The following is a 15,596-nucleotide window of genomic DNA, read 5'->3' as shown; positions in this document are numbered from 1 at the left end:
CAAGGGACAACTGACATTGACATAAAGGACCATGATAGAGCTAACACATTAGGCTCCTGCTTCTGGAAAAAATATCTCTGCTGTTATTTAATTAACATTTTGTAGCACAGTTTATTTGTGACTCCTGGTCTATGTTAAAGATTCTGATGTTAAGTTTTTATTTCCCCCTATATTCATGTTCATTGGTTGAGATTGTTCTTTTAGCCCTAGCTTGGACCATTGGATACACTAGTGTTTGAAAATGAGATTGTTAAGGGTGAAATTTGAGGGCTCCCATGTAGTTGAAGTTGCGATCCACTCAGTCACTTTTTTTTGCCATGGATCGTTCTGTGACTGAACAAGCTTGAACTGAACACAGATCTTTGGACACATGGACCAAGTTATCCCTTGAGGTAGTGGGATGCAGTGTGCAGGATTTCTGTCCTTTTCTCTGTTCTGCTTTATCTTTAAGATGTCTTTCAAAGCATGATGCGGCTTAATAAAAAAAAGTCCCCATTTTGAACACATGGAAGTGCCCCATTAAATAGTGATGAATTACTTTCTGACCCATTTCCTCTAACTATGTAGCAGTAGTAATGTTCCCCAGGTGTATTGATGATCGCTACAAGTCTGACTCATTTAAAATGCAAATCAGAATCTAAAATACAATTCATCCAAATTCCGTTTTTACCGATAAATGGAACTTTGTAAAATTTTCATTTTAGATTTTATGGAAACTGGAGGAGTGCAGGAGGTGTGATGTGCTTTCATGTATCAGACCTTAATTTGAACAGTGGCAAGCGAAGGTCCAATTTTACAGGGCATGTATGTGGCCGTGCAAGTGCTGATTATCTATCAGAAATGTGCATTGATCCAAATAAAACTATGGTTGGTTGTCATTTGACTGGTTACCCAAAGATCTAACACTGTTGAAACATTTACACCGAAGTAGATCTTCAACTTGTCTTTTTACTCTTTTAGAGAGCAGCTTTCTTTAAAACTCTTCTTCATTATTTCTCCATCCACCCATCTATTCACAGTGATTTCTTTTGAACATTTCATTTTTACTTAGATTAGTTTCAAGCTGAAATATCCTAGAAAATAAATTAAAATTCAAGAACACCACTCAACAGGAGTGCCCTTTAAAAAGCTTCACATTGGAAATACTTTATTTGCACCTTAGGTGCACCAAAATAAAAGTGTAAACTAATCCTACTGAGTTGTAAAATCTGCCAGAAGTGTAACTTGTCATGCCCCATAGCCTTCCTACGAAGATTTATAGTCATTTTCTACCAAGTGTGAAAATCCTGTAACCCACAATATGATGTAACTACTGACTAAATTGCTGAAAATTAAAGTCAGAGACATTTACAGCGCAGAAAAAGGCCCTTCAGCTAGCTCATCAAGTCTTCACCAGCCAGAAACAAACATCGAATTATTTTAATCCCATTTTCCAGCACTTGGTCCATAACCTTTTTTGCCTTGGCTCGCAGGTGTACATCTAAATACTATTTAAAATGTTATGAGAGTTTGTGCCTCTACTACACTATCTGCAGTGAGTTCAGATTCCCACCATCTTATGGGAGGTAAGGTTTTCCCCATAACTCTAAACGTCCTGCCCTTACCTTGAATGAATGCTTCCTGGTCATTGATCCTGCCACCCAGGGAGTTCCTTCCTGTCTACTCTATCTATGCCCCTCAATCTTACACATGACGTTCATGTCAATCCTCTCCCCACCTCTCCCTCCCCCCACCATTTCACCTGCTTCAACAAAAACAATCCCAGTCTATATAATTTCTCTTCATAACTAAACTGTATAGCCCAGGCAATATCCCAATAAGTTTCTTTTGCACTTTCCAATGCAGTCATGTCCCTGCTATAATGTGGAGTCTAGAACAGCAGACAATGCTCTGGCTGTGGCACAACCAAAAATTTATACCATTCCAACGTAGCGTCCCTGCACTTAAACTCTGTGACTGGGCTAAAAAATGCCTGTATCCCATATGCTATCCTCACTTATCCACTGAACAGATGTTGCCTAATTCTGGAGAAATCACCAAGAAATATAGAAAGTTCAAGTTTAAATTTATTTCTACTTGTAAGCAATTGGGCACCCACATAAAAGCAGATATTTGCCATTTGGATAGGTAACTAGCTTGAAAGTAGGAGACAAAGGGTGGTGATGGAGGCTTGCTTTTTGCACTGGAGGCCTGTGACCAGCAGTGTTCCACAAGGGTCAGTGCTGGCTCCACTGCTTTTTGTCATTTATATCAATGACTTGGATGTGAATATAAGGGATATGGTTCATCGGTTTGCAGATGACATCAAATTGGTGGCACAGTGGGCAGCCAAGAAGGTTATCTGAGTGCAGTGGGACCTTGATCAGATGGGCCGATGCGCCGAAGAGTGACAGATGGAGATTAATTTAGATAAGTGTGAGGTTCTGCACTCGGGAAAGGCAAACCAGGACAAGACATATTCACTTAACGGTAGTGTCCTGTGGAGTGTTGCTGAACAAAGTAACTTTGGAATGCAGGTTCATAGTTCCTTGAAATTAGAGTTGCAGGTAGACAGAATAGTGAAGAAGGTAACACAGTTTGGAGCAGGAGAAACACAGCAGGCCATACAGCATCAGAGGAGCAGGAAAGCTGACATTTCAGGTTGGACCCTTCTTCAGAAAATTTCTGATTTCTGAAGAAGGGCCCCGACCTGAAACATCAGCTTTCCTGCTCCTCCGATGCTGCCTGTCCTGTTGTGTTCCTCTAGCTGCACACTGTGTTATCTCAGACTCCAGCACTGGCAGTTCTTACTATCTCATAGTGAAGAAGGTTTTAGTACGCTTGATTTTTTTGGTCAGTGCTCTAAGTATAGGAGTTGGGAGCTCATGTTGCGCCTGTACAGGGCATTGGTTTGGCGACATTTGGAATACTGCATTCAATTCTGGTCTCCGAACTGTAGAAAGGATGTTGTGAAAGTTGAAAAGGACGTTGCCAGGGTTGGAGAGTTTAAGCTAAAAGGAGATGCTGAATAGGCTGTGGCTATTTTCCTTGGAGTGCCAGACGCTAGGGGGTGACTTTATAAAATGTTATAAAATCATGAGGGGCGTGGATGGCATGGATAGGATGAACAGCCAACCACCATTCCCCAGCACTAGGACGTCCAAAACTAGAGGGCATAGGTTTGAGGTGAGGGGAAAGATTTAAAAGGGACCTAGGGGGCAACATTTTCATGCATATCTGTCACGAGCAGCCAGAGGAAGTGGTGGAGGCAAGTACAATTAGAGCATTTAAAAGGCGTCTGGATGAACACATGAAAGGAAGTGTTAGAGGGCAGTGGGCCAGATGCTGGCAAATGGGACTAGATTTATTTATCAAATCTGGCTGGCGTGGATGAATGGGACCGAATGGTCTGTTTCCACATTGTGCATCTCAATGACTCTACTTGGTAATTATGAATGTTGTACTGAACATGATTTGCTTCTGGATTATTTAGTTGGACATTTGTATGTCTGGAATGATAGACATGCAATAGATTGAGCTTCGCTACCTGTTTCCTTCTTTTAATGAAATCAGTGTTATTCGATTAAGATACAGTTGTGTCCTTGAAACTGAAATCATAAGGTGTATATAAAGTGGGATTTGTAAAAGAAGAAAGTATTAACTGCTGTGATGATGTTTTAATTATATTATGTTTTCTGCAAGCACAAGGGCATTCCTTTCAAAAGGCATCAAAACAAATGTTTAATTTCATGCTTGTTAATGGTCCATTTTTCTTAAAGCTGCTTAGTTTCTTTAATAAACTGTCAAATGTTTACATGTTCATTATTGAAATATGATTAGTAGAACGTTGCACAAGTGTTCTATAAACTTCCACATATAAAATGTGTTCAATGGATCAAAATCTTTAAAATCTAGGGTTGTTTGCATTTAGTTTTGCTTCAGTTTTTTGGTTTATATTCTATGTTTAATCCCAAATAAAATACTTAGATGCTCAAACTCAGTTCACTTCTCATTCTGGTGTGTTGCGTTCCTGTTTGCTTTCCTTACACCCTTGGTTCCTCATCCTTTCGCATCCTTTCATCAATCCTCCTTTCTCTTCGCATTCCTCCTTTTCATGAAGATCTCTTAATCTAATCACTGGTGTTCCTTTATAAAACCAATGCTTTTAGTTTGCTGGTTATTTCTCTTATTACACCTCTGTAGATCACTGAGGTGCTCCTTATTATACGCAGTCTGAAGTTTTAAGTGGTGGTTGTTTTGAAGGTGATACTTGTTATTGTTGGTTATTTTAATAAAATGAGCAATGCCCTCAAATGAATATCTAATGGTTGTAACAAGCATTCACACAGCAGGTTTTGAAGTTTTGAGACTTTTTCTGTAACAAATACATTTAAAGCTAAATTGTTTAAGTGTTATTCACTTGGCAACTTATTTAAAGTGATTAGAAATATTTAGTGAAACGTTATCCTGTCCTTCAGCAGGTGTTTCATTCTCAATGAACCAGTCCAAAGCTATTCACAGTGCTTTAATGGCTTCCTCCTCCTTTCCTTTTCCAATCAAGTAACTTGTGACTTCCAAACTGAAATTCATAGTGAGGATTGCCCTGGAGATTCCTCCCTCAAGACAAACCTAGTTAGAACTTCCATCATTGCACAAATTCTGAAGAATTGGTCTCTTCAATATAGGTGCAGGTTAATACATATGTTGTTTGTGGTGACTAGCATTTTCTCTGTTTGATAGGTAAGAATAGCTCACCCCTCTCATTTTCTCATGCACTGTCTCCCTTTCTCCCACTCACATTTACATGACTGACTTGTTTTTTATTGGGTTCTGTAATGTCTTTGAAAAGCCAGTAAACTAATACAAGTAGCGCTTGATATGGACGCTTTAATCTTTTCAAGGCTTATGTCCAAAACAGTGTGAATCACATGAGAATTATATCCAAACAGGAACATTAACCAACTGTCATCAAGACCAAAGTTATTTTCTATCTTTGAATAGTTTACCAAGCCATATATAAAACCTGACAACCCTAGCGCCTTCCTGAGAGAATTGGCGATTAACAGTCTTTCTCAACCAACTGGTGTAATGCTGTGAAAATCAAACCTCACTATTCCCAGAGTCATCACAAAAGTTAGTTTTCAGAAGTTAAGTGTACAAAATCCCGCAATTTACCTTATTTGTCGACCCGAGTTGATATAAATCGTTTTCGTACTTAAGTTTAAGAATTACTACTTGCTACAAGAGATTAGACTCTAGATACAGTTAAATAGCTATAAACTGACAACACATAACTCTACACATTAAAACTCTTAATCATCTTATGCTCATCCCCTTACGAGTGCATACAGACAGATAAGTAGACAAGGAAAAATAGTTTTTGGGCAAGGAAAAACTGAGGCAGTTCTGTGGTTCCTGTTCACAGGTTGTTGAGATCATCTTCATGATTCTTCTGCTGATCAGAAGGTTGATTTACAGTTGTCTTTCTTTGGATGCTTCCACTCTTTTGTAAGGGACACCAGTTGTACAGCTCACTAAGATAATGCCTCTGTAATACCAATTAAGAGTCACAGATTGCAACAACTGCTGAAGGACGGAAAATTTGGTTTTCTTCAGTTTTAAAATAGTGTTTGTTCTCCACTATCACAAGAGAATGTTCCCAGCCCCGATTGTTTAGTTACTTGTGAACAAATCTCTCAGTTGTCAGCAGGTGAAGACTTTTGCCATTGGGCTATGGACTAATGACCAGTTATTAATCAACATCTTGTTACCACCGAGTTACGACTCAAACTTCAATTATTGCTTGGTTTGTAAAGCTATTTTCTCAATGCTTGCCATAAGTGCCCAATTACATGCTTTTCAAAACATGCTGCAGTTCTTTCAAACAGTTCTTCCGTATTTCAGTCCACAAATTTAAAAAGCCAGAAAATGAAAAGACTGTCTTTACAAACCTGATAGGCTGCGCAGTAGCGTTAGCCATTGTCTGCAAGTGTGAATAGCTTGCCCTTCTTAACAACAAGACAAGCTGAGCCCCACGTTAATGACCAAGTCATGTGGCTTGTTACGCAATTCGTTTAATTCGTCCATAAGTAAATGAGAGAGCTTAAAGTATAACAATCTAAAATATCTTATCCAAACATTCTTTTGGTGGTACAGAACTGGAGTATTGCTCAATAGTCAATGAGTAATGTTGATGTTTTATTGATTTTTTTTATTTTGCACCTCAGAGAAAAATGTGCAAGACTACCAATTTAGGAGGAAATCTAATATTTATACTGTAGAAGAGGAGAATGCTGATTGGATGGTTGGCAAGTGGACTTTGGCAGACTTGTTGGCATGGAGAATTCATCAGTTAACGATTGGCAGTTAACTCTCATTTCAAGGCCTTTCCCTGAGAACATAACCCTATAAAATTGAGTTGAAACAAGCACAGTGCAAGTGCATGTTCTTTCTGTCTGAAAGAAATGTTGACCACCTTTTACACCTACTCTCTTCTTTCAGTTTTGAAGCTAGCTAGAAATCTATTCCAGACACCACCTGAGTACACTCTGTTTCTTTGCAATCTTCAGAGTTTATTCCAAGTGATTTTTCAATGTGGATGAATGGTGATTCATTAACTGAGGGAGGGCAGCAGGTGGAAATTAGCAGAAGATTTTGTTTATGTTTGACCCAATGCCACTTTTGACTCCAGCTTATGTGAAGTCTCAATATTTAAGAAGTCTTAGTATCAGTTTCTCTTACTCCTTTACGCTGTTCTGAGGAAGGTTCACTGGGCCTGAAACGTTAACTCTGTTTTTTGCCTTCACAGATACTACCAGACCTGCTGAGCAGCTTTGTTTTTGTTTCTCTTACTCCTTTTCTTCATGGTTTATGAGCATTCCTGGCAAAAGTAGCATTTATTTACCATTCATAATTGGACATTGGAGAGCTATCACTTTGATCTGTCTGGTAATAGGGCTTGTAGGAACGAGCTTCCAGAATTTTGCCCTGGTGACAGTTTGAAGTATAGGTAAATTTGTCATATTCTCAAAGGACTATATATAGAGCTGCTGTCTCAGCAGAGAAAAGGAGACTTGTGGTGGCTTAGCCTGAGGGTCACCATGCTTTGGATTAGGTTGAGAAGCTGGGATCTTCATGGTAATCTTAACTGGAGCAGGAACAGTGAAGGAGTGATGGTGATATAGTTACAGATCAAGATGGTATGTGACCTGGAAGGAAACTTCCAGGTGATGATGTTACCCTGCATTTGCTGCCCTTGAACAAGGTCATGGGTATGGAGGGCGCTATTCAGGCAAGCTTAATGATGAATTCAAGTGCATCTTCTCTTCAGTATACACACTGCTGCCACTGTCAGCTAATGGTGGAAGGACTGAATGTTTAAGATCGTGTGCCCTCTAGTTTTCATTTCCCCATTCCTGGGAAAAAGACTATGTGCATTCATCTTATGTGTGCCCATTATGATTTTATACACCTCAATAAGGTCACCCCTCATTTTCCTGTGTTCCAAGGACTAAATACCTATACTGGACAACCTCTCCCGATTAACTCAGGTCGACTAGTCCTGGCAAAATCCTTGTAAATCTTCTTTGCACACTTTAGTTTAACTATGTCTTTCCTATAACAGGGTGAACAAAACTGTACACAACACTCCAACTGCGGCCTCATCAACAAATTATACAACTGTAGCTTATTGTCCCAACTCCGATACTCAATGCCTCAATCAATGATGGCCAGCATGCTAAGTGCTTTCTTCACCATCCTGTCTACCTGTGACGCTGCTTTCAATGAACTATGTACTTGTACTCCTAGGTCCCTCTGTTCCACAACACCCCTCAGGACCTTACTATTTACTGTATAATTCCTTCCTTGGTTTGACTTTCCAAAGTGTTACACTTCACGCTTATCTATATTGAATTGCATTTGCTAATCCTCTGCCCACTTCCTCATCTGATCAAGATTCCTCTGTAATTTTTGATAACCTTTCTTACTATCAACAAACCTCCCAATTTTGCATCATCCACAAACTTACTATTCATGTCTTCGTGGTGGATGTACGTTCACATCCAGATCATTTATGTAAATAATAAATAACAAAGGTCCCAGCACTGACCCTGTGGCACACTATTAGTCACAGGGCTCCAGTCTGAGAAACCACCTCCCTCTGCTTCCTACCATCGAGCAAATTTTGAGTCCAGTTAACTAGCTCTCCCTGGATCCCATGCAACCTAATCTTCATGACTGACCTGCCATGTGAGACCTTGTCAAAGGCCTTACTGAAGTCCATACAGACAACATCCATTGCCATACCCTTATCCATCCTCTTGGTTACCTCTTTGAAAAACTCTTTAAAAAAAATTGACAGACTTTGACTTCCTTCACACAAATCGGTGCTGACTATCCCTAATCAGACCTTTACTGTCCAAATGTTGGTTGATCCTATTCCTCAGTATCCTCTCCAATAACTTGACCTACCACTGATGTCACACTCACTGACCTTTAGTTTCCTGGCTTGTCTTTGCTACCTTTCTTAGACAATGGAACAACATTAACCACCCTCCGGTCTTCCAGAACTTCATCAGTGGCTAAAGATGAAACAAAAATCTCTGCAAGGGCCTCTGCAATTTCTTCCTGAGTTTGCCACAACGTCCAAGGAAGGACTTGATCAGGCCGAGGGGATTTGTCCACCTAATGTGATCTAACGCTGCAAACACCACCTCTCTGGTAATATATATGCAGTCCAAAGCATCCCCACTTGTTTCCCTTGTTTTCTTAGCATCCATGATTCTCTCTTCAGTAAACATAGACAGCCATGCTGATCTTTAAAGGGACCTAGCCACCTTTTTTTCTCTTAATATAACAAATAGAATCTCATGGAATTGTATTTAACCTAATGTGCCAGATCCATCTTATACCTTCTTTTTGCTCTTCTCATTTCCCTCTTAAGTGAGCTCATATACACTTTTTATAATGATCTAGGGATTCACTTGGCCATGATAGTTTAAACCCAATGCATGCAGCTGCCTTTTTCCTGACTAGAGCCTCAGTAACCCTCATCAACCAAGGATCCCTCAACCTGCCAGCTTTTCCTTTCACACTATAAAAGGGACATACCGTCCCTAGACTTTTGATATCACACTTTTTAAAGCCTCCCATTTGCCACACTCGTTCTTTTTCTTTCAAACAGACTCACCCAGTTGACCACTGATAGATCCTGCCAAATGGCTCCAAAATTGGCCCTGCTCCAGTTCAGCACCTTAACCTGTGGACCTGTCCTATCTTTTTCCATTACTATATTAAAATTAAGAGAGCTACAGCCACTGGACCCAAAGTGCTCTCTGAATGAAACTTCGGTCGCTTGCCTGACTTCGTTTCCTGGGAGGAGGTTCAGTGTTGCGCCCTCGCAAGTAGGGCCCTCTACTATTGATTTAGGAAACTTTCTTTTGTACATTTGACAAATTCCACCCCATCCGGGCATTTTACACTGTGGGTGGCCCAGTCAGTACAGGAAAAGTTAAAATCTCCAGCCAATGCTACTCAGTTATTCCTACAGGTATCTGCAATCTCTGTACACATCTGCTCGTCTAGTACCTGCTAGCTATTTGGGGGGTATATACTACAGCCCTAACAGAGTAACCATCCCCTTCTTGTTTCTGCGTTCTGACCATATGGTTTCATTTGATGATCCCTTAAGAATATTCTGTTTTAGCACTATTGTTATGAGCTCCCTTAGCGAAAGGGCAACTCCCCTCCCCCCACCTTTCACTTACTTGTACTTCTGTACTTCTGTCACATCTGTAGCTTCTCTGTTCTGGAACAAAGAGAAGGGCAGGACTGGGACTTCAGAGCCATGTTTCTGTTATAGCTTTAATATCCCAATCCCCCGAGCCAGTCCATGCTCTGAGCTTATCTGCCTGCCAGTCAGGCCTCATGTGTTGAAAGAAATGGACTTTAAACCAGATGTTTTTTCCCCCATCTTTACTGTGTCCCTGGCTATTCTGAATAGTAAATTTGTTTTGGATGACTAATGTATCATCTCCTGACTTCTCTATGGCCCCTGAATTATTCAGAGTCCCCCCCCTCCCCCCCCAGCCAAACTAGTTTAAAACCTCCTGGGTAACACTAGCAAATCTCACTTTGAGGATGTTGGACCCCTTCTGGTTCAAGTGCATCCCATCCCTATTGGACAGGTCACCCCTTCCGCAGAAGAGATCATAATGATCCAAGAACTGAAAACCCTGCCCTCTACACCAGCTCCTCAACCATGCATTCATCTGGCCTGTCTTTTTACTTCTGTTTTCACTGGCATGTGGCACTGGGAGTAATCAGGAGATTATTACCTCTAAGGCCTTGCTTTTTACCTCTCACCGAACTCCCTACACTCAGTTTGCAGGATCCCATTCCTTTGTCTACCTATGTCATTTGTACTGATGAGCACAATGATCTGGCTTTTCGTCCTTCCTCTTCAGAATATTCTGCAAAAGCTGAGAGACATCCTTGACCCTGGCATTTGGGAGGCATCACACCATCCTGGTGTCTCTTCTGCAGCCCAGCTGTGGTTCTCTCTGACCAGCTATATGGTTGGATGTTATTGAAGAGTAAAACTTTGTAGAATCAAAAGGGAAGCTTGGACCTGGTATACTTAGATAAAATTGGATTTTTCATACTGTTTTATTCTTTATTGGTTTTTCCACAGCAATTTGATACAACCTAGTTGTTTGCTGTGCTATTTCAGAGGGCATTGAAGAGTCTGAAACACATTGCTGTGAATTTTGAAAATTGTGTAATGCAGATTGGATAAAGATTGTGGGTTTCCTTCCCTAAAAGACAATCTGTTTCTTGGTTGCCTTTACTGAAATCCTTGAAACGGGCTATAAACCTACAACTTTCTGACTGCTAGTTAAACATGCTACTATCTTCTGAGTTGAAAAGTTGTGAAATCTACTGGAAAATAAAACCATAGAATATATTCTGTTAAGCTTACATTCGACACTCAATGACTCATAAAATCATTGTATAAATGTGTAAGATTATTATTGGAGACTTCTACAGAGACTTGAGTTTGATCAGCACGGCAAATACCAATATGGTGTAGTTTGGGTTCAGTCATGCCAGACTGGCAAGTTGCAATGAATGGAAACTGAGCCAATGTTCTGTTAACTTCAATTTGGATGTATTTCAGACTTTAGATGCAGTTTAATTTGGATACTTTCCAAGGTACAATTCTTAGTTCTTAAAAAAAAACAGATTCGAAGCGTGAACTCTTGATTCTCCCTCCACAGATGCTGCTAGCCATGCTGACTTTCCCTAGCACTTTTTTTAAGTTTCAGATCTCCTACATCCATGGTTTCTTACTTTTTCTGGATGATGTATGGTGAATTTACAGTTTTTCAGTGTAAATCATGATTTATGGTTTTGGAGGATCTGTCCAAATGACAATTTTGACCCTCTTTCTTTAATTTATATTAATGAGAGTTATTAATCTGTTATAGGATAAAAATTGTTGCACTTCTTGTCAACTCATTTATTAAAAGTACAACATGAACGTAATTGTATTTGTTCAGTATTTTTCATAGACTTGATGTACAGCTCTTTGTTGGCAAACTGAGAAAAATCAAAATCTTAAGACATCCTGTCAACATATTACAGACCAAAATTATATGTTCTTTTATTACAATTAAAGCCAAGTTCCATGACTGAAGGTAGGATCACCCTGAAGAATTGCCTTGAACACTCATACTGAACCTCACTAAACAGTAACAATACTATATGATCTTTTACCTATAATACTAATTGTGTGGTAACCACATACATTACATGTTTTAAAATGCAGTGAGCTGATCAGACGCCAGTCTGCTAGTCTGGCTGTGTATATTTTTGTGATTTATAAAGTAGCATCACTTCTGAGATTAAAATAAAATGTATTGACATACTCCTTTCACGTATAAAACATGTCTGTTTGCAGAAGTATCTTTTAATTGAATCTCTTGTGGCACACCATAGGATTGGATGATATGATCCCTTGGGTGTAAGAGCACCAGACTAATCTGTAGAGTCACCTGCATGTTGTAACTGAAATGTTGTTTCCCTAAATATAAATTGGCTGCCACGTATAACATCAGTGGCGCCATTGTGTTCTGTATTTATTTTAAAAGGATGAAAACATACAGAATTTACATTTTAGTTCAATTTGTATCAGGCGGCCTAAGGGTTTATAATTTAGAACTTGTTAAACTTTTTGAGCATTAAACTTCCTATGAATTTGTGTTTTTACTCCAGTGCCATGTAATATATTACAACTTCAGGTTTCACTAATATTTGTACTTGTGCTGTATGCAAATGTTAGCTTCCATCGGTGAATCTCCAGTCATAAGATATCGGTGCTAACTAATTCTGGCAGCCTTTGCATTCACAATTATAATTGCTCCACTTTTGGCTGTGCTTTCAGTTGGTGTAGGCCCTAAACTCTTAAATTCCATCCCTAAACCTATCCCTCTGCCTATCTACTTAGTTTGCTTTCTTGACAATGCTCATTTTACCAAGGTTTTGCTTATCTGAACTAAAATCTCCCTAAGTGACTTGATATTGTACACTGTTTTCTTTAAGCTCTTAAGGAAGATAGAGTGGACAGGGAGAAACAGTTCCCACAGAGATTGAGAAACCACGAGGACACAGTTTAAAATGTTTTGCAAAAAGAATGCATGTGAGTTGAGAAAAAAATATTTTTGCATAGTGAGGAGCTAGCTTATGGAATGCTGTTCCAATGTTGATGTGGTGGAGTTGGTTTCAATTGAAGCATTCAAGAGGGTGTTGAATGATTATTTAAATAGAAATAATGTATATACATGGATACAGGAAAAAGGAGATAAATTGGTACTAAGTAAAAATGCATGCATTGCATTTATTAGGCCAAATTTCCTCTTTCTGCACCATAACAATTCTGTGATTCTCTGAGACAGGTAATTGTTAAGAGTTATATAAATAAGACACGTCATCGTTTTGTTCATCTATGAACCAAATCTAGTCTTATGCTAATGAGTACCATATTTGTTAATACCAGCAAAGCTTGTTGCGTGTTCAAGAATGCATTAGAAATGATGTGGCTTGCCCTTTCTGTCTTTTTGGTTCAAAATTGGAGAAAAAAAATGCTGATTTCATAATTCTGGTTACAAGTTGGTTGTAATAAAATTTTCTAAAAATGAGTAATTTATAATTTTTAATCAGTACAGTTAGAACTTATTCAGGTCCCACAAAATACTTTGAGTTTCTTAAATGCATTGTCTGTGATGCCATTCTGAAACTTGTGTATTTGATGGAACTTCATGAACATCACTGAAGAGCTCTAAATTACTCTATTTATCCCCCTTTTCCATTTTCTGATTACAAAGCTATTAATGAAGAAGAGTCTAAAGCTGGATGAACACAGCAGGCCAGGCAGCATCTCAGGAACACAAAAGCTGACATTTCGGGCCTAGACCCTTCATCAGAGAGGGGGTTGGGGAGAGGGTTCTGGAATAAATAGGGAGAGAGGGGGAGGCGGACCGAAGATGGAGAGAAAAGAAGATAGGTGGAGAGGAGAGTATAGGTGGGGAGGTAGGGAGGGGATAGGTCAGTCCAGGGAAGATGGACAGGTCAAGGATGTGGGATGAGGTTAGTAGGTAGGAGATGGAGGTGCGGCTTGAGGTGGGAGGAAGGGATAGGACCGCAACTTTCCCCCCGCAGTAGTTGAGAATGCCCTTGACCACCTCTCCCGCATTTCTGGCAACTCATCCTTCACACCCGGCCCCTGCCACAACCACCCCAAGAGGATCCCCCTCATTCTCACATACCACCCCAGTTGGTCAGACATTACGTTTCTTTAATGAAACTATGTTGACAAATCTTGATTAATCCCTGACTGTCCAAGTGCACATCAATCCTATACCTCAGAATGTCTTATAATAGTTTCTCCATAAGTAAGGTTTACTGAGTGGCCTGCAGTTTCCTGCTTTATGTTTACTACTTTCTTGAATAATCTAGTCCTCTGAAACCTCTCCTGTAGTCAGAAAGGAATTGAAAACTATTGCCATATGTTATTGTCACTGTTACTAACCACTGTAAGATTCATAATAGTAATTTACATTATAAAGTTAGTTATAAAGTGTGAAGTTATACAGCTGCATCTATTGTTAGCACTTTTGTAACAAATAAGTTGCAAACATTCTATGTTGCTCAGGATGTACCAGACATCGTTTTACAGATGAGGAAAAGGTTTCCTGAGACTAATTAACTTGCACATTTAGGTTTAAATGTCTTTCCCCTAAAGCTTTTGTTATGCTTTGGTTATACATGTATCTGTACTTATGTTGGAATCTATCTCTATGATTATCTGAAGAACCTCAATATTTTGAATAACTTCAAAGAAATAACTAATTGCTACAAAATAACTTTGGCTGTTGTTTTCATAGCTGCCGAATGAGTTAGACTGACTGGTTCATGGACTGAGATTTACACACCCCTTGTTCTAACTGGTACTGTTCACCTAATGGGACAACATCCTCTTATTAATGAGGCTGGAATCAATTACTTGTCTATCCTTGGGAATCCTCTCATCAAAGGGTCTTGGATTGTTGCTTGTAGCCTCCTGTTCATCTTGAAGTCGCCCTGTTCAAAGGTATCATTATGTTTCACTTAACTGCTAGAGCAGGCTATTTTATCCTACTTATCCTTTGTCAGCTATTTTGTGTATTAAAGCTGGAGCAGGCTGTTTGATTCTGTTTAATTCTTGTTGCCATTTTGTGCCTTTCAAACACAGGACACCCTTACAAGAACTTTGGTGAGATCACTCTGGAATACTGTTTTAAGAATAGCATGAATATGTTAGAAGCAGTTCAGAGAACATTCACTTGACTGATACTGGGAATGAGGGGTGATTTAATTAGAAAAGGTTGGACAAGCTGGGCTGGTATGCATTTGAATTTAGAAAAATGAGAAGTTGTTTTAGTGAAATATAGATCCTAAAACAAAATGGCAAGGTGAATGCTGAAAGGATGTTATCCCTTCCTGGGAGGGAGACTAGAATTAGGATTTAAAAATAACTCTAAAAGGGTCACCATTTAAAACAAATAAGAAGAGATTGCTTGCCTTTTTTCAGGACAACTAAAAGAACAAATGCATTGATAAAATGTATTCTGTGGCCATGTTCACTCCTCCTACCATCCAAGCACAGTGACAGCAGTGTATATAATCTTGAAGATATATGGCAACAACTTGCCAAAGCTTCTTTAACAACACCTCACAAACATGTGACCTCAAACCCATGACTTCTACTATCATAGAACAAGGGCAGCACCAATGTGGGAACATCTATCTAGAGGTTACCCTCAATGCTGCACACCATCCTTACTTGGCACTTATAGTGCTGTTTCTTCACTAAATCAGATCCTGGAACCCCCATTCTGACAACTCTGTGGTGTCTCCTCTCTCAGTATGTCTTTCTCTATCTGTCTCACTTAAAGCCGTAGAGTCATACAGCATGGAAACAGACCCTTTGGTCCAACTTGTCTGTGCTGTCCAAAGATCCCAAACTGTTCTGAAGAAGGGTAATACCTGAAACATTGACGCTTTCCTCCAGATGCTGC

At 39.5% G+C, this 15,596-nt stretch overlaps 1 protein-coding gene across 10 annotated transcripts in view; it reads left to right on the top strand.

Annotated features, from left to right (window-relative positions):
• The window catches only part of tbc1d5 (TBC1 domain family, member 5), a 504,442-nt gene that overhangs the window by 178,254 nt on the left and 310,592 nt on the right, over positions 1 to 15,596 (top strand). For 3 of the 10 annotated variants that reach the window (XM_059638264.1, XM_059638253.1, XM_059638262.1), the window contains one exon: positions 14,424 to 14,629. The exons of the other annotated variants lie outside the window; for them this stretch is intronic. In XM_059638264.1, the coding sequence (XP_059494247.1) occupies positions 14,501 to 14,629 (129 nt within the window). In that variant the 5' untranslated portion in view covers positions 14,424 to 14,500. The remainder of the gene's footprint in view (positions 1 to 14,423; positions 14,630 to 15,596) is intronic. 10 annotated transcript variants of the gene reach the window in all.

The sequence above is a fragment of the Stegostoma tigrinum genome, chromosome 2 (genome assembly GCF_030684315.1).
Source record: "Stegostoma tigrinum isolate sSteTig4 chromosome 2, sSteTig4.hap1, whole genome shotgun sequence".
In the NCBI taxonomy this organism is placed as follows: Eukaryota; Metazoa; Chordata; class Chondrichthyes; order Orectolobiformes; family Stegostomatidae; genus Stegostoma; species Stegostoma tigrinum.
This window is presented reverse-complemented; position numbering and strand designations above follow the sequence as displayed.